Below are 17,971 nucleotides of genomic sequence, written 5' to 3'. Positions count from 1 at the left end.
GGGAATTTGCGATTCTACGCAAGTTTCAACACAGGGTTCTTGTTGAGGTTCTTTATGGTCATTGTTCTCTGTCATTCGTTTGGAATATCCTGAAGCTTCACTAACATCTGGATTTCCTTTGTGGATTGTATATATTAGCAGTTCTGCGTGTCAGCTTGGTATTTGTTATTTGCCAACCTTTCTATACAGCAATTCGCTTGTCGAGATTTTGAGTCCCGCTTTTCCATCCCACGAACCGCCTTCTTTCCATTCTACCATCTTATTTCCCAAGCGAGGAGCTCTTCTAATGGAGCATCGTAACTGCGTACGGTGCCTCGCACTGAGCTCTTCTATTTCCTTCAAGGCATCGCCCTGTATTTCTGCCACGGTAGTTTGATTTTAGCCAATCGTCTCAATCTAGTTCATGTTCTTCTCAACGGCCTCTACCGTATCCTTGCTGTTGAAAACCGGGAGGCAGTGGCGGCGGAGGTGCTTGAGAGGTCATGGGAGCCCCAAAACCAGCGGGGGGACCAAACCCTGGTGGCGGCGCTCCTTGAGGAAAGTTTGGCTGCTGGCCGGTGTTGCCAAACCCAGGAGGTAGAAATCCTTGAGGACCTCCATATCCAGCCTGAGAGGGTGGAGGTCGCGCCGGTAGGCCTGGCGGGGGTGCTGCAAGTGGTTGGGGAGGAGGAGCCGGGCGCTGTGGTTGCGAAGATGGCGCAGGCGCCGTACCCCTTCCAGCACCATAATCTGGTGGTCGAGGACCATCGTTATTAACCACGTTCCCTGGCATCACAGAGCCCATAAGCTGAGGAGGCAATGGTTGTGGCTGTGGATGGACGTTGTGCTTGCGAGCCTGGGCGGCCAGCATTCGTTCTGCTTGATCTCCGTGCCTTTCACCTTTGCCATCCTTCTTGTACGCATACTGTACAGAAATTTCCTTGTTCATAAGGTATTGCCCGTTCATATTCGCTATTGCGGCATCGGAAGATTCGAAATCCGCGAATGACACAAAGCCATAGCCTTTCGATAAGTTCGATTCATCTCTCGCAATCTGTGAACTGGTTAGACGGTTGAGGGAAGACGTAAATATAACTTCAACTCAACGCACCTTGGGGATGGAGAGCAGCGTCCCAAATCGACTGAAGGTTTCATAAAGCATCTGTTCAGTGACCATGGGGTCAAGGTTTCCAACAAAAAGCTCTGCGCCGACTTCGACAGTCTTTTGCTTGTCTGCAGAGGCCTTGTTCACACGGATAGGTTTACCGTAAAGGCGCACTCCATTCATGATCCTTGAAGCATATTCTGCATCCTCCTCGCTGATGAACTCGACGAATCCATAGCCTTGGTGTGTTTGGGTAACCCGATCTTTAGGCAAATGAACGTTAACGATGCGTCCAGCCTGCAGCATCAACTCCCATACCAGGCTGTCTGTAACTCGTTCATCGAGGTTCCCTATGTATACCGTAGCCTCTTTATCTTGCTCCCTGTTTGGTGACTGTTAGCAATTGTCCATGTTCATGCGCTCAGAACGCATGCATACCAGTGCCTGGCACCAGACATGGTGCAATGGGGTCAAATGACAACGCCGTGGACAAAAAATCAATATTATCAAGGATACGGCACGTTGAAATATCTCGACTATTCAATTTTGAAGTGGTGATAGCTGAGAGGAATATCCTATCGTGTGCTGGATAACGTGCGTGGTAGGTAGCTTGCGGAAAATACAGTAGTGAGGTGACTTAGGCTGCGGGAGCAAAATCTCCAGCCGACCCCGGAAAAGGATTTGACGGCATGCATGGTCGTGGAACTTCTAATTCATTCTCCTTTCCAGACCTTTTGACCTGTCGCCTTCCCGCATTTAAAAATTTCGCCTTTTCCTTTTCTTCTTTAGATTAATCGTTTTGAAAATTCGCTTTTAATTCCAAACAGAATCCTTTCTAAGTTTCTACACAGCTCCATCAAGATGGTCCAGTTCTCGGAGGAAACCAAGGTTCGCCGAATCCTGACAACTCACCATGTGCAAATCTCTCTAATTTCTTTTTCTACGTGCAGGAGCGCATCTCCAAGATAATCGACATTTCGAGGATTGCCATTCACTAGTGAGTGACGCGGCTGAACTCCGCAGTCTAGCTTGTCTAATTGCTTCTCTACAGCGGATATCTTCCTCTGATTGTGTATCTTGGTATGTCATCATCTGAGAAGTAGCTGGTAGTTTGTTGTACTTTCGACTAATGTCTGTGCAGGTTATACGTACAGCGAACCGAAGCCATCGCTTTTCAAGTACTTGCTGCGCCTGCACCTACCTCCGTTATCATCTTGGCTAACCAGGTCCATAGGCTTTTCTCGCCCCTTGCCTAAACGATTTGGATGAGATGATATTACGGTCCTTTGAGGATTGATGATTTAATAAGACGGTGACCATACTTTCTTTTCGGGGACATGGTCCTACGGGCCATGCTGGATTCCCAGCAGGTATTACCTCTCGGGAACATGGCTACTTATCATGTACATTAGAATCTGGGTTCATCAGGCCGTTACGTTGAAGAACATGCGCCATCATTTCGTTGTCTAAGGGAGGTTTCTCCAGTCTTGTACGCTACATCAATTTAACGTTAGGATGTTGGTGCGCTCCATATTTTAGAGATGTATCTGCATCACAAAGGACTCAATGCCGAATATTGAGCTCCTGGGAAGTTAGTGCCCTGTAAATCTGCCCAACTATGTGGTTTAATACCTCGTTTGTATCTGTAGTAGATAAATGCGGTCACTTCGGACACCTCGGAAATACATAGGGACGCTAACTATGCGGAACATCGCATTTCTGCTATGGACCTGAACTTTCTCCGACACACGTCCCTTTCGCCAATTGAGAGGGATTGAAGCGAGTCACGGTCAATGACTGACAAGAATGTCCCTTCGACATCTTTTGTTGAGACCGTAGCCGGGTTCACGGCAGGGGTCATTTCAACCCTCTGTCTCCATCCCTTGGATCTAATCAAGACTCGCCTGCAAGGTATGATCGGCGTTGTCTTTTACCCTACTAAATACTGCATCCCGTAGAGCAAACCGGCTGACCTGCTTCTGTTTCAGTTGATCGAGTTTCCCCTTCGCGATTGGGCCGCTCGTTTCGGGTGATTCGAGAAATACATCGGACTGAAGGCGGAATTACTGCTTTCTACCGGGGTTTGACTCCGAATCTTGTGGGCAACTCGACTAGCTGGGCGCTGTACTTCCTGCTTTATAGCGAGATTAAAGGGGCAATACGCAATGCACAAACATCTGACAAGCATGGGCTAGGCGCATCGGAATACTTCCTGGCCTCGGGGGCGGCTGGTATGTCTATTGTGGCCCGCGTGTGCACGAACAATGACTGAGATGTTGAGCTCGACAGGCCTCTTTACGGCTATTCTTACAAATCCCATATGGGTTATCAAGACTCGCATGCTGTCCACTGGTTCCCGCACACCTGGAGCATACCCTTCTTTTGTATCTGGAGCCCGGCAAATCTTGACGTCTGAAGGCGTGGCTGGCTTCTACCGTGGTCTTGTGCCCGCTCTATTCGGCGTCAGCCATGGTGCCTTCCAGTTTATGGCCTATGAGCAATTGAAGGCGTACCGCTCTAGATCAACCTGGGCAAGGAATATCCCGGCATCGACCACAGAGAGAGGAGGAGGAGCAGATCGGCAATTTAGCAACCTCGATCTTCTCATCATATCCAGTCTCTCGAAGGTCTTTGCTGGTTGTATCACCTACCCGTATCAGGTTTTAAGAACTCGACTCCAGGTGTACGATGCGGCCATTGTGTATCAAGGAGTGTGGGACGCTACGCGGAAGATTTGGCGCAACGAAGGCGTAGGTGGGTTTTACAAAGGCCTGGGACCAAATCTTCTCAGAGTCCTTCCAAACACGTGGGTCACATTCCTTGTATATGAGAATACAAGGAGGTATTTACTCAAGCTGGGTGTCGGTGATGGTTGAAAGGACTCGATAAGTACCAGCTCCTTCCTCTGTGTCTATTTTGGATGACATACAATTGATTCAATTGATCCATCCACACGAGCGAGGCGATATACTTGCAGCAGCGAGGTCGAATGACATAGGACACTTTAGGAGGGCAGAATCGCTTCTCCAAATGGTGGAGCATTGTATAAATGAATTTCACGACACTAGGGCTCTACCAAAATTATCTATCTTGGTTACTTTCATATTCTCCCCGTCAAGCTTAGAGTACGGAGTACGCTAGCAGAGCTTCATAGCTCATGAGCGACGAGACTTTCAGAGGTATACATCTGATGCCTCAGCGTATTTATGTAAATATATCTCACGACTAGAATTTTATTGATCGTACAAAGCTGGCTACTCCGTCATCTCTGACATGTCGTGTCTTGGTCTGTGATCTTCAATACCTCCGAACCATGAAAAGAAATGCATAAACATGGGCAGTGTTTTTGGTTGCAATATCATCATATCATCTTCCTCGTGTAGAAGGGATGAAGCTAGAGAAGTAGCAGTAATAGCGTATCAGCTTTTCTCGTCAGAATAGATCATCTTATTATGCCGTAGTGAATCTGACAATATATATACCTAGGTTGGAAGACCACCTTCATTTTTTTCTTCTCTCTGCCTAACATACTGTAACTATAACTATGACCATTGACCATACAACCGATATCATATTCTATTTCGTTAACACGGGATGGACGAGTAAGATGCCATCTTGAGAACATAGCATGGGGTATTTCCGAGTAAAGTATACATTACATACGTATGTATGGACATACTTTACGTAGCTACCTAGTCGTTTAGATAAACTTTAGGTATGTATGTACTACTGTGGTATGTACTCATAGCAGGGACAACCACTTTTTCCAGACCAGGTAATCCTAAATAAATCCTTACTATTAGTATTAGGTATGAATGTACCTAGGTATGTCTTGTCTTGTCTTGTCCTATCCCTACTACTGTTCCCTTTTCATATAAGGGAAATGACCATGATCTTCTTCGTCACTACTACCACTACTACTTGAGCAGTCATCACTCCCTGATGAAGGTAGTAGTGTTGCACCTTTTGCTGCTGCTGCTTCTGCTTCGGGGGTACGAAGAGCAGCGGATTTGCCGGAGGCGGCGGTGGTGGTGCAAGAAATCTTTCGGTCCTTCCCTCTCCCTTTGATCCCCTTGTTGCTGTTTTTGTATAGCTCGGCGAAGTAATCCCATAGCTGTCGATCTTCTGGCGTCATCATCTCTCCGTCGCGCAGCGAAGCGAATTTGGCCGTCAGGTTTCGCAGAGTCGTTGAATGGAATTTATTCTGGTGAGACTGTGATGCACATCCGTTAATATTAGAAAAAAGACATTGCGCTAGGGACCCGAATTGTCTGAGGAAATGTGGTGAAAAAATGGCAAACCAACCTTGAGATTGCCCAGCTGGGTGAATTGCTTCCAGCAGTTGTCCAGGAGACAAGTAAACGGCTTAGCTTGCTCATGTGTTATCTTGTGAGCTCGAACGTTACCACGCTGGGCGAATCTCTTGTGACAGATATCGCAGGAATAAGGCTTCTCGCCGGTATGACGACGCTCATGGGTCTAAGGAATCAATCAGTCATTATTGTCCGATTGTATGTTGTATATATCTCATGAATTGACAACTGGTATAACGATACCTTTAGGTTTCCAAGTTGTGAGAAGCGTTGACCACAGGATGGTTCCTTGCAGATCTGTACGTACAATGTTCAGTATCCATTGCCCGCTGCATGGGAAAAAAAAGGAAAGGGAGAGAGAGATGCTTACAAATGGTTTATCGCCTGTGTGCGCACGCATATGGATGTCAAGGTGCGTCTTTTGGGTAAAAAACTTCCCACAGTGAGGCAGAGGGCATTGATACTTTCGTTTCGATTTCTGCCCTGGATTCTGAGTTCGGTCCTGAATGCTTAGGAAGAAGCGACTTGGCTGAGGAGGACCCAAGTATGTCGTTGTTGGAAGATGATAATTGCCCTGTCCATGCGTGAAATGCTGCAGAGGCGGAAGTTGCTGCAATGGAGGCCCGGATCGAGACTGAATCGTCTTCATCAAAATGTCGACCTCGGTGGTAAAGTCCACTTCAGATGCATTATACGTAGATTGCTCCTTCTTGATATGATCAGATGGTGAATTCTGGATCATGCGGTTGGGTTGGGTGCCTGAACGATGGTCGTCTATCATCCTTGCTTGAGGGTCCCTGAACACTCTGGACAGCCCGTCCTTTGGTTGTTGAACGTCGGCAGGGAGTGTTTGTAGCAGAGGGGGTTCCGATGAGAGTCGCAAAGGCTGTGGATTGATATGGCTCCCGGATGGTCCTCCAAAAAATTGTTGGTATGGGCTCGAATGACTGTTCAGAACATGACTGACATCGTAAGAAGCTGAAGGAAGAGACGGAGCGAATGCGACTGGAGTGTTGGAATAGAATGAGAAGCTGTGGTCAACGTGACCAGTATTAATGAGGCGGCGAGGTTCAACTGCTCTCAGCTCATGACTGGGATATCCATAGGAAACTGGCACTGTTGCTTCCATTGCGACGCAAACCCCGTATTTGAGAGGAGAGTTGTTGAAAGACACACGGCAGGTACTATAATCCAAGGAAAGGGGACGATGTTGAGCGTATCAGACCAGGCACACAGGGATTCCAATGAGCGGTCAGGACTCAAGAGCAGCAGAAAGAATGGCCACTATTTAGAAACTGGATAACGGGAGTCTCCGAAAGAAAACACGGTTTGCGAACTTGCGAGTCGAGTGCCTGGAGAAGGTATATACAAAGATTACAGACTCGGCCAGAAAAGAATCAAGAAAAGTGAGATAGAACTCAAACAAAGACAAGCGCTGGCGGTCCAACAACGACATGTTGTCATTCAACTATACACGGAGATCTAGAACTAGATATACATCGCCAATTAGCGTGGGGACCGATGCGTGGCAGGCAAGAAGAACCCCGATCCGCTCCATCCCAAGCTTAGGGATAGGGCCCCCCGGTCCCGGGTCCCGAGTTGGGGTTACGTCCAGCCTGGCCATTCGGTGCAATAAAGATCGATAGTTGCTATGATGACCATCCGAAACAGGAGACAGAATGATCCAAAAATGACTAGATGAAGCCCGTGTACGGAGTACCCTGGAGAAGATCTAGCATGCGGATACGCCGCTTGAGATGCCGGATGGGTGAGGAGGCCTGTCTCCAGAAGAGCGATATGGGACCAGGCAACCGAGTCGCGGAAGCACAGTGAAAGTTCCGCTCCGAGGTGACCAGTCGCTCGGGCGTGCCATGCGACCAGGGTGGAAATGCCTGCTGCAGGGTGAGGCCTCGCCTTCTCCCAAGCAGCCTGTCAGGGCGTGTCGCCAACTGAACGTCCGAATAAGGAAGCTGAGCAACCCGTACTTAGGGCGTGGATGAGCTGGAGTCCGGTGAAGAGACGGGGCCTGGTGGCGGCCAAAGCATTGGAGCCGCGCAGTGGGGGTTCGTTTCATTCAAGGAAGTTCGAACAGGGTGTTCCCACAGCGATCTAGTGGAGAGATCGGGGGTTTCTTATCACTGAAGGAGGTCGGGGGCGCACACCATGCGCAGTAATTCGCAGTATTTCCTCTGCAGATCATAACAAAGCGCTGCCATAAGAGATTCACACATCAAGGTACGAATACCTGATCTATGTGGCAGAAGGACTGCTAAGGCTTAGAACTAGGCTTCGCCATTACGAGCGTTGTCGAGTCACAGGATAAGACAAGCCCTGTGTGCCAGTAGCATTGCTGATGGCTGAGGATCCGCGAATAGGGTGACCTAGCAGCAAGCGAAGGCAGCATGAGCGGTATCCGCGGTCCATCGTATATAATAATGATAATAGTAATCAGTCTCACCGAATCAGGTTGATAAACCAGAACCACCGTTGAGAAATAAATAAGCAGCACATTGCGCCCAATCAAATGCCAGTGAAATCGATACGGCACGCGGAGTCAGATGATCCAGACAAAGAGATCGAACGATTGTTTTCAGACGATGCACTACGCCTTGTGCTGGATTGGATGTATGGATGTTCACCCTGCATCAGGGGCTGGTTTGCAAGGGCATCATCCTCCGAGGTCTTCGTCTTCACCTGGCCAAGAGACAGACGAGTGGAGACGAGGGTTCTGGCGATCTCCACGGATCTGGCGGTGCATTATTGCTAGGCTGCAGTGCCATGAGTCCATGACCGTGGGAGTGGAGGAGGGTTAAGGCCTGGGAAGGGACGGACCGCAGTTAGCGATCATCGCCACAGGAGACTTCCTGTCATTCTCCAGAGACGAAACAGTCGTCGCCATGGCTTTTGGAGCCTCGCGGAGGCGTTGACACTTTGAGGCCATAAGGCGGAAGGTGACAGGGGTCTGAGCCACTGGGTTGAGCTAGTCTGCTGGAGGCGTCAGTCGAGCTGATCCGCTGTCGCCCGGAGACAGTCAGATTGGCTAGGGAAGGAGACGGCTTGGTGGAAGGTGCAGAAGGAATCGTAGGGTGCGATTAAAAATGAAGCGATGCTGCATGCAGCATGGAAAGCAGGGACCAGACGCTATCACATACTCTCCTCGTCACCTATCCACAACCAGCCAACCGGACCGATTAGGATGCAGAACACAGTCGGTCAGGCGCTGTCATTCTTATTAACTAGGGATGTGTGGCCATTCCGTGTACTGGATGTCAGGATTGGGATCCTGACAGGAATCTAAGGAATGGCAAAACCGGAAATGCGAAATACTTGGAGGAAATCGCTTGGCGTTGTCCTCGTGCAAGAGATCTTGGTAACTTCCAAGATCATCGCTAGACTGCCGCCGGTCTATACTCCAGACAGCTCTATCGTGGTTGGGTGGATGAACGATCGGACTAGTAATGAATAGTGTATGAGGTCGTGCGTGGTTCATCCTCCGACGGTCAGGCCGCCCTTATGTCGACTCAGGTCTCTTCAGCCACCATGCTGTGCAACAATCGAAGCGATGATGACGAGGATGATGATGCATGACTTGAGGAGCCTTCACGTCAGAGTCAGCTTCCCCGCGACGAGTCATTGAACACCCAGATCCCATTATTCTGTACTCTGTAAACCGGTAAAGGTGGTTTTGTTGTGCACCTCCACTACCTAATTAATTAGTCATTTGAAGGATTCGCCTGTGCAATAGGATAGACTTGCTTTAAGGAGGCTAGACAGTAGTCTAAGATCTGGCGGATCGGCTAGTTGGCGACCAACACTCGACCAGCTTCGGCCATCATTATTATTGGATTCTTGGCCTGAATCAGCAGACCTCGGCCATCGTTGGAGCGACATGTCTGGTCAGCAATCAACAATTCTCACAATATTAATAACAATGGACAAGGGTGGCACACTGGCAGGTGTTCTCAAGAGGTGGGGGAAAAGGTACCTCCCCATTTACCACTTAACCGCCGATGGGCCCCAGAAAAAAAAACAAAGAGAAAAGCTTCGACCCGATCCATGCACGAGACTGGCAGTAGATGATTGGCCCTGGCCACGTTGCCGACGCTGAGATATTCTTTCCCTGTGATCTTCAGCGCTAACGAGAGCTCTCAGCCATGGCTCATGAGCCTTCTTCAACCATCATGATTGACATTTGTTGATTCGTGCGCAGTGAACTGTGTTCTTGTCACTTATGGTCTTCCCACGCTGTCCCAGCCCTACAGTACTACTGTACGAAGACGCTCCCAGACGTCCAACAAGATTCCTCCTGACGCTGTGGAGATCTTGCATATCTTCCTGCTTGCAAGGCTCCACATTCCCCGCTGCATCTTGAGAAAAGATCTTGACGTGGGTATTCATCGATTCTAGGCTAGCACCTTGCTCCGGGAGCATGACAATGCCAAAGCGATGCTTTTGAAGTGAAGCTGCTCTCGATATTACTGATGTATGGAAGTGAGTTGGCATACTAGGCCAGTCGCCGCCACGATCATCAATATTTGCCGACATACGGGAAACAGCACCAATCGGAATCCCATTGAATTAAATCTGTACAGGGCCCGTGTGCTGGATTCGCAGTATATGCCTGTTTCTTGCATTAATGTCAGCCACGTTTTATGAATGCAGATTACTTCACCGGATTCACCTAGCCATCTCCCGAAAATCATTGCATGCGACGCATCACATTCATGTGGAAGTCGATGTCTTTGCATATTCGTGTTCGAAGGACACTTAACTGGTGCCAGTCTCATGAAATCCGTCGGCACTAGGTGCGCGACAGCTGCAGCCAGGCTGTACGCTAGAGAGTAGACTACTGTAACTGCTATTTAAGTGCCTGAACCGTGATCTTCATGGAATCCTATGTTAATTAATTAGTCATCGCTTAGCGGGTCAAACTACAGTCATTATGTGACCTTCTGGGTTTGAAGTATATACAAGATGTCTGTATTCTCGCAACCACAAGCAGCGACGCTGAAATGGCGGTGGAGGATAGGTGCTCTCTCCGCGACGTGGGCCTGTCGTTGACATGGATGAACCCGGTTGTATGACAGCCTGAGTGATAGGGCTTGTTCACCTTAGAGTATGAGACTGCCTGTGTGGAATGCTCTCGAGATCATCAAGAGTCGGTCTATCTTATACCTTGTTAAATCATTTAGAATCAATCAATGGAGTTCGACATGTATGTACAGTACATACATGTAAGCACTGGCCGGGCAGAACCCACGCAGAACATCTGGTGTAAAATAAGAAGGATTAGAAGGGATCGCTTAAGCCTTCTCACTAACTGTTATAGGTTTCAAACCCACAAACAGGCACGCAACTCTGACCAGATGCCCCTTTAGTACTGTGTACTACAGTACGGAGTACATACAATGTCATCCCGAGGCAGAGCAAATATGATAGGTCAGATTCGTTTATATCATTAGGAGATTAGCACTGTGGGGCCCAATTAAAGCGAACCAGTAGTTTATTCTACTCCGTATGGAGTACTCCATACGGAGTACATCATCGGCTATCTTCTCGCGATTTGGATTCTAAAAGAAAGAGAAATAGAAAAAGAAGCGTATGTACATACGTACAGCAGTTACTATGTTGCATGGAGACGTCTCTGTCAGTGAGGAATGATTGGTGAAGTTCCCTCAATATGTTAATGGCTTTTGTGTCATTGATCCAAGCAAGCTTTCATGCTCCGTACATGAAGAGCGGAGCAAGAGTCAAATTCTCCATGATCAGTGATAACTAAGGAAGATAAAGTTCAGAAAGCTCTCCCATGGCCAGACGGGCTTCTTAATACCCAAAATATGGCTGATTCAGGTATAACAGTCACCTGACCCATTCTCGTCCAACACAAACATGCCCAGGATTACTGTAAGAGGAGAGGGGGGGGAAACATCTTTTGGATCCAATTCTACATACTGGTTATTGTTCTAATCCTACCTACCTTTCCTCTGTCTGGTGTGGCAGATAAGACTTTGCACAGGACGCAATGCTCGATCAAATGAGGTCCGTTACCGAGTTCATTAAATCGATGGACAATAAATAATGAAACCTCCCTTTCCTCTTTAAATCAAATCTAATTTCCAAGCGATTATCCCACCAGCACGACAGAAGCAATCATATTTGCCTACCTTCCAGAGAAAATCCATGACATTGAAGAGGGGGCAAACATCACTCACACGTCACACGGACTTGGAGCACCATGCAACAAAACGGACGAGAGGGACTACGATATTCGAAGAGGGACAGATAAATCAGAAAATATGACTACACTCGTCCCATCATACATCCATCCACCCACCCCATTCTTTTCTTTTCCTCCTTTTTTTTCCCTTCCCTTTTGAGATCCCTCCGCCCTTGTCAACTGCGCTTCCCCTTTCTTGTTGTGAATGGCAGTGAGATGAAATGGCAAAGCCCCTGATGTAGACGACAAGACAACCCAGACCAGAGAAATAATACCAGCCGTAATTGAGACAAGAACCAAAGAAATATCACACCTGCGCCAGAGCCTCTGGTATCAATTACATCATCGTCCAGTATAAGTCGAGTACCTAGTGGAAAAATCAGTTAATAACCCAAACATTCATTGATCTGTCGCCATTCTTTCTCTCAGTGTAACGTACCTCCAAATTCTCGCACGCATGTCACCGCTACCAGTGGCAAACAGATTGTTGGTAGGGCTGGGAGCAACGGAGATAACTGATTGCAATGTTAGACAAATGCCAGATCAGCACTCAGAGCATTTAGTCACTTACCTGAGTTCTTGTGACCCTGGAGCATCATTTGGGCATTTCCGGTTGTCGGGTCCCAGAACTGAACACCCCGGTCCTTGGAACCACTCATAACCCAGTGTCCATCCGGTGTCAAGCAGACACTGAGCACGAAATCCTTTGGACATAAGTCAGCACAGAGACATCCACCGAACAGAATCCGCAGATATCAAACCTACCTTGTGGCCCTCAAAGGTTCGCACGCATTTGCCTCCCTTGACGCCGCTTGCGGGCATGAGGCCTCTTGGTGCGGTCAGCTCCCACAGCTTGATCGTCTTGTCAAGACTACCGCTGACCAGGTCACGGCCATTCGGCGCGAATGCAACTGAGTAAACACTATCCTTGTGACCGTCGGGGCTCTCCAGTCTTTCCACAAGGTAGCCAGTCGTGGTATCCCAGACCCGGACACTCTTGTCGAGAGAGCCAGCGGCCACATAGTGACCATCAGGAGACATGGCCACCGTGGTGACACCGTCTTCAATGGTGAGGGTGTATACGAGCTTGCCTTCCAAGACATCCCACAAGCGCACCGTCTTGTCCCCGCTACCAGAGGCAATGTAGCGACCGTTTCCAGCATAATCAAGGGAGTAGATGTCCTGTTCATGTCCGGTAAAGACATGCTTAATAGTTCGAGTAGCGATATCCCAAACCTGTCCGGAACAGAATTAGCAAAGGAAGCAAAGAAGAAGGCATGGGGGACCAAGGGGAAAAAAATTTATCTCACCCTAATCTGCTTGTCTTCGGCACCAGTCGCAAGGTACTTTCCGTCCGGACTGAAGCAGACGCTACGGATGTAGAGGTCTCCATCTTTGTCGACGGTCTCATCCTGGAGAGTCGCAACGTTCTGGCCCGTGGCCACGTCAAAGATCTGAGCGGATCGGTTACAGCCCGTCGCCACGTATTTACCGTCTCGACTGAATCTCACGCAGCAGACGACACTGTCATGCACCAGATGATGGACAAGTTCGACGTCCAGGACTCGCTGCACTTCCGGGTTGAACACCGCATACCAGTCCGGGCCTTCCTTCTTCTGCGAAGGTGGCAAGTCATCCGGGTTCCAATTGGCCAGCATATTTCCGGGCCGCTCGCGGACGAGAGCCTGGCTGGGAGGCGTGGGCCGGGCGATCTGAGGGGATTGCTGAGGGTTCGGATAGGCCAGCTGGTGGCCCTGTTGCGGGGTCGCAGGCCCCGGAGGAGCTCGACCACCGCGACCCTTACCGGGTCCCGGCGAAGCAGTCGGTGGTGGAGGAGGTCCGTAACCTGGAGGAAACGCGAAACGTTAGACGGCAGAGAAGAAGAAGAATGCCCAGTTACACATACCGTTCACAGCAGCACCAGGCTGATACCCTCCATAAGAGCCCTGCGGAGGCTGCGGCGGTCCTTGCTGCCCCGCGGGAGCGGGCTGCTGGAGGTTATGCTGGGGAGGCTGCTGATCCTGGGGAGGGGGAGGGGCAAGACCGGGACCACTACCTCCTTGGTTGGCCATGATCCCACCGAACAGGTTGCTAGGCCCATGTCCCAGGGCAGGAGGAGCCTGGGAAGGGCCCGCATGCGGCTGCGGGCCTCCAACGTGAGATGGGACGGTCTGCACGCCACGCGATTCGAGCTCATGCCGCAAGACTCGGATTTCGGCCTCATAGCTGGTAGGCGAATGAAATCGGTTAGTCAGAGGAAGGTCCCTGTACGCTAATTGTTGGCTGATGAAGAGGACCTACTCTTGCTTCATCTTGATCTGAGCTTGCTCAAGCTGATAGACCTTCTGACGGATCATTTCCATTTCTTGAAGTTGCCCGGTCACTGCAGAATGCGTCAGCCAAAAGGATGCTTCCTGTATGCGACAACAGAAGGGAAAGGATACGCACGCTGATGTTCAAACTCCCCGGTGCTCCGGGACTGGTTCTCAAATTCCTGGCGCAACTGCTCCAGCAACTCGTTTAAACGCGAGTTGGGAGCAGGCACCATCCCACGATGTGCGTTATACATGGCGGAGGGTCACAGTCCTTATCGCTAACTTGGCAGATTTCGAGTGGGATTGGAAGACCGTGTGGCTGGAGACACCCCTCCGTTCGCGACAACCAGACGGAGCCGAGAAGGATCGAGGGGAAAGACACGGCGAGGAGGGACTGCAGAGGCAGTCAGAGCTGTCGCATCACAGGTAGACAAGCGGGGTAAGGTCGCTGATTACCTATTGTAGACCACGACCGGAGTGGACAGAGTGTAAAGAGAAGCAGACGGGACGGACTGCAATGCCTGATGGATTTGGCGCTGGGAGAGGAAGGCGGCTGATGCTTTGGCGCGAGAAGCGAGGCGGCAGGCGACCGTTGACCCGCGAAGACACCCAAAGCACAACAACTGACTTGGCCGCTCGCTCGGAGGGGCGTGTACGACAATGGGCTGAGAATGCCCGTCAGAGAAGGGACTGTGCTGTATGGCTAGCCAATCTGGACAAGTCGCGAGATGGCAGCAGCAGGATTGACGGGCACAGAAGAGGCTGGAGAGAAGAGAATAATAATGGAGATGAGAGATGGCGGGAAAGAAAAGGGAGTCAAAGCAGTCGTCAGTTGTGACGGGACCCGCAGGCGACGGTTTTGGGTAGAAGAGTGGAGCTGGAGCATCGGTTGTGGTGAGGTGGTCCACGGGGAAGCAGCTGCAAGAACGCCCGTGGAAAAGGCGGTAGATTCGCTCGGAGAGAAGCGCCCGAACAAGGAACGAGCGGCGCCCGGACCAGCGCGCGGCTGATCGCAGTCGCTTATGTAAGTAGCCGCCTGGCCTCTGCATCGGTCACCTGACCGCCTGCATAAGATTACCTAATTTGCGGAGTCATAAATTATGTCTCGCTTGGCCGTGTCACGTGTGCTGCTTAGCTAATAAGCTCGCGGCTCCCCCTGCGATGTGCATGCACAGGCCGTTGAAGTCCAGGGGTTTTCATGGTTATTATCAATCTACTACCAACGCCCGAGATCGAGACTGAAGATACTAGATAACACAACAATTCGATCAGAATTCTGCACCTTATGCCATCCTTGGAGTGGGTGAAGATACAGAGGCCTGCGATCAATGGGCATTGAGTAGGGAATAGCGGTGCAAAGTCGTGGAATCGGATAAGACCAGCCCTGCACAGGCAGCTCTTTGTCTTTAAAAACCAGCAAGGTTATAGCATCAATTATTTTCAAGGGTACGGGGCAAGCTTTATTGCAGAAGGCCGAGACGTCCTATCAATTATTGTCTGCAGGCCAATAATAACTCACCTCGGCTCAGTACCTGGCTGAGGACGAGAGCTCTGCAAACTGGACATGACGTCGACTCTTGCGCGGTCTATCGCATAGGGCTGGCTTATCAAGCGTTTTCAGAGAATTCTAGGTATTCCTCTAACCCAAAAAGCATTGTGGTGTATAAGTAGATATTCCGAGCCTATCGAGCTGGCAGTTTTACTGTTGAGGATTCCAAGTGAAATAAAATAGGAGAATGGACAGAGAAAGAAACAATGCTCTATTGCCCTGATGTTTGCAATCTGAACAGTTTACCATCAAAGGCGACGAGCTAGCTTCTGTAATTCAGTTTCAATGATGGATAAGAATCGAGTGAACAGGACATACGCTCCATAGAGATAAGTGGCACATACAGTCGACATCTCTGACTGCGCTCAGATTGATGCCACTGACATTAAGATTAATAATATACTCTGTCGTCTTGATCCGGTTGACGAATGCGATATCCCCACGGAAGGCATGCTTGGCCTCCTGGCCATGGTTGTTGGCACCGCCGGCCTTGGTTAGCAGCCCGGCTGCTCGGATCGAAGCCTTCTCCACCGTCCACGCCGGCCCGTGGCCCAATGAGCCCAGCCTGAGTGGGAAAAGGAGTGCAAACTGCATTATTTATCAACCACAATTAGCTCCTCCGTTCCTGCTTGTTGCACGCAGAAAAGGCAGAATCAGGCCAATCGACAATTTCCATCCGCCCCACGGCCGGCTCAGTGGCTTCCGTCCTGGTGTGACTTCGTCCGTAAGTCTCGTCCCACTCCCTCATTATTATTTTTACAGGACGACTCCTTCAATTCTGTCTTGATCAATTTATCTCCGCCCTCCTCTGTCGCCTCCCATTTTCCGCCTGTAGGCCCATCTATGCCCTCCGGCCCCCGTTTTGCGCTTTAATTACGTCGACCGTTCGTTCTCGGGCTTGGGACGTCTTACTACCATTGCAGGAGGCGCGACCCAGTCAATTCAACATGGATATCGTCCTGGAGGTTTTCGATACCTTCCTGGCGGATCGCATATATGCTGCGCTCCTCCCGGCATCTCTCTCTTTTTCGACAACCTTCCTTAGCAGCAATGACGCCAACAGCACACTATCGTTCTTCGGCGACGCCCAGTCGTATGTTTACGAGCCATCCTCTCGCTACCTCTACCTCGAACCGTCTAAATATGCCTATATGAGCGCGTGGCCAAGGGACAACATCTACCGACAGGCTGTCAGTCTGTATTTGATTACTTGGTATGTCGCTCTCTGCACGGTTTGCGCGGAATCGCCTGCTAATCTAGCAATTAGGATTTTCGGCCTCCTTGTTTACTTTATCTGCGCAACGCTGTCGTATATCTTCGTCTTCGACAAGACCACCTTTAAGCACCCCAAATACCTCAAGAATCAGATCCGCCTGGAGATCGCTCAGACAATGAGGTCCTTGCCCGTCATGGCCATTCTGACCGTGCCGTTTTTCCTGGCCGAGGTTCGAGGATATGCCAAACTATATGACTCCGTCGCCGACGAGCCCTTCCCATACTACAGCATTCTACAGTTCCCTCTCTTCATCGCTTTCACGGACTTCTTCATCTACTGGATTCACAGGGGGTTGCACCATCCTCTCGTCTACAAGACTCTCCACAAACCACATCACAAATGGATCATGCCCACTCCCTATGCCTCTCATGCCTTCCATCCTGTCGACGGCTGGGCGCAAAGTGTTCCGTACCATGTCTTCCCTTTCGTGTTCCCTCTCCAGAAGCTCGCGTACGTCGTGCTCTTCGCATTCATCAATTTCTGGACGGTCATGATTCATGATGGCGAGTACATCGCCAACAGCCCCATCATCAACGGCGCCGCTTGCCACACTATGCATCACCTTTACTTCAATTATAACTACGGACAGTTCACCACCCTCTGGGATCGCCTGGGAGGTAGTTATCGCAAACCAAACGAGGAGCTTTTCCGCCGCGAAACCAAGATGGCGCAGAAGGAGTGGGAAAAGCAGACCAAGGAAATGGAAACCATCCTCAAGACAGTTGAAGGAGAGGACGATCGCCAGTATGTCAGTGAGGAGGCGACAAAGAAGAACCTGTGATGGAGGAAGCCTCTCGGCAGGGCAGTTGCGGACAGTCTTCTGCAACAAGCGAGTGTCACCAGGTTATTCATTTTGGCGAGCAATCGCCGCCTTACAAGAAACCCATCCCAGGACAGCTGTCAGATGGGGGTGAGTATTTGGACTCGGGTCCCGGGATCCGAGGGCATTGGGTCTGCAATGCGACATTTACGAACTTACGCCGGCTTCTAATAATCGACTGTACCATTATCATTATCCCCTTGTAATTAAAACCTTTCTCTGCCTCAAGCATTTGATATTTTGCTTTCTTGTTTTTATTATGCATCAAAGATACTGTTACTCACTTTCATGAATGGCTGTCGGGCAGCGACTTTTCCCCGAATCTCGTTGGATACCAACACTGAGAGTCAATCTATCAAATTGTATGTACATAGTGGAATGGATGAGATGGCTCGAA

At 49.8% G+C, this 17,971-nt stretch overlaps 8 protein-coding genes across 8 annotated transcripts; 3 read left to right on the top strand and 5 right to left on the bottom strand.

The window, feature by feature from the left end:
- Positions 1–412: 412 nt before the first annotated feature.
- On the bottom strand, positions 413–1,542 carry VTN77DRAFT_8625 (uncharacterized protein; the record flags this gene model as incomplete). The annotated part of the gene is made up of 3 exons (XM_069425143.1): positions 413–1,033; positions 1,091–1,466; positions 1,523–1,542. The coding sequence occupies 3 exons, from the start codon at positions 1,540–1,542 to the stop codon at positions 413–415; spliced, it is 1,017 nt and encodes a 338-aa protein (XP_069274507.1).
- A 403-nt stretch (positions 1,543–1,945) lies between these two features.
- Positions 1,946–2,353, top strand: VTN77DRAFT_8624 (uncharacterized protein; the record flags this gene model as incomplete). The annotated part of the gene is made up of 4 exons (XM_069425142.1): positions 1,946–1,972; positions 2,035–2,081; positions 2,136–2,164; positions 2,226–2,353. The coding sequence occupies 4 exons, from the start codon at positions 1,946–1,948 to the stop codon at positions 2,351–2,353; spliced, it is 231 nt and encodes a 76-aa protein (XP_069274506.1).
- Positions 2,354–2,877: 524 nt separating this feature from the next.
- On the top strand, positions 2,878–3,960 carry VTN77DRAFT_8623 (uncharacterized protein; the record flags this gene model as incomplete). Its single annotated transcript, XM_069425141.1, has 3 exons — positions 2,878–2,995; positions 3,073–3,315; positions 3,374–3,960. The coding sequence occupies 3 exons, from the start codon at positions 2,878–2,880 to the stop codon at positions 3,958–3,960; spliced, it is 948 nt and encodes a 315-aa protein (XP_069274505.1).
- A 980-nt stretch (positions 3,961–4,940) lies between these two features.
- Positions 4,941–6,526, bottom strand: VTN77DRAFT_8622 (uncharacterized protein; the record flags this gene model as incomplete). Its single annotated transcript, XM_069425140.1, has 4 exons — positions 4,941–5,297; positions 5,390–5,563; positions 5,641–5,694; positions 5,768–6,526. 4 exons carry the CDS (start codon positions 6,524–6,526, stop codon positions 4,941–4,943), a joined length of 1,344 nt encoding a protein of 447 aa, XP_069274504.1.
- Positions 6,527–10,281: 3,755 nt separating this feature from the next.
- Positions 10,282–10,666, bottom strand: VTN77DRAFT_8621 (uncharacterized protein; the record flags this gene model as incomplete). The annotated part of the gene is made up of 4 exons (XM_069425139.1): positions 10,282–10,291; positions 10,347–10,448; positions 10,508–10,565; positions 10,630–10,666. 4 exons carry the CDS (start codon positions 10,664–10,666, stop codon positions 10,282–10,284), a joined length of 207 nt encoding a protein of 68 aa, XP_069274503.1.
- A 1,290-nt stretch (positions 10,667–11,956) lies between these two features.
- On the bottom strand, positions 11,957–14,183 carry VTN77DRAFT_8620 (uncharacterized protein; the record flags this gene model as incomplete). The annotated part of the gene is made up of 8 exons (XM_069425138.1): positions 11,957–11,981; positions 12,054–12,129; positions 12,186–12,318; positions 12,380–12,850; positions 12,925–13,460; positions 13,521–13,840; positions 13,916–13,997; positions 14,063–14,183. The coding sequence occupies 8 exons, from the start codon at positions 14,181–14,183 to the stop codon at positions 11,957–11,959; spliced, it is 1,764 nt and encodes a 587-aa protein (XP_069274502.1).
- Positions 14,184–14,632: 449 nt separating this feature from the next.
- On the bottom strand, positions 14,633–16,072 carry VTN77DRAFT_8619 (uncharacterized protein; the record flags this gene model as incomplete). Its single annotated transcript, XM_069425136.1, has 4 exons — positions 14,633–14,972; positions 15,212–15,313; positions 15,449–15,528; positions 15,863–16,072. 4 exons carry the CDS (start codon positions 16,070–16,072, stop codon positions 14,633–14,635), a joined length of 732 nt encoding a protein of 243 aa, XP_069274501.1.
- A 353-nt stretch (positions 16,073–16,425) lies between these two features.
- On the top strand, positions 16,426–17,535 carry VTN77DRAFT_8618 (uncharacterized protein; the record flags this gene model as incomplete). Its single annotated transcript, XM_069425135.1, has 2 exons — positions 16,426–16,691; positions 16,746–17,535. 2 exons carry the CDS (start codon positions 16,426–16,428, stop codon positions 17,533–17,535), a joined length of 1,056 nt encoding a protein of 351 aa, XP_069274500.1.
- Between the last annotated feature and the right edge of the window lie 436 nt (positions 17,536–17,971).

Source organism: Rasamsonia byssochlamydoides (genome assembly GCF_041956645.1).
Source record: "Rasamsonia byssochlamydoides strain NRRL 3658 unplaced genomic scaffold VTN77scaffold_75, whole genome shotgun sequence".
Lineage (NCBI taxonomy): Eukaryota > Fungi > Ascomycota > Eurotiomycetes > Eurotiales > Trichocomaceae > Rasamsonia > Rasamsonia byssochlamydoides.
Note: the sequence above shows the minus strand (reverse complement) of the source record. Positions and strands in the feature narration are given on the sequence as shown.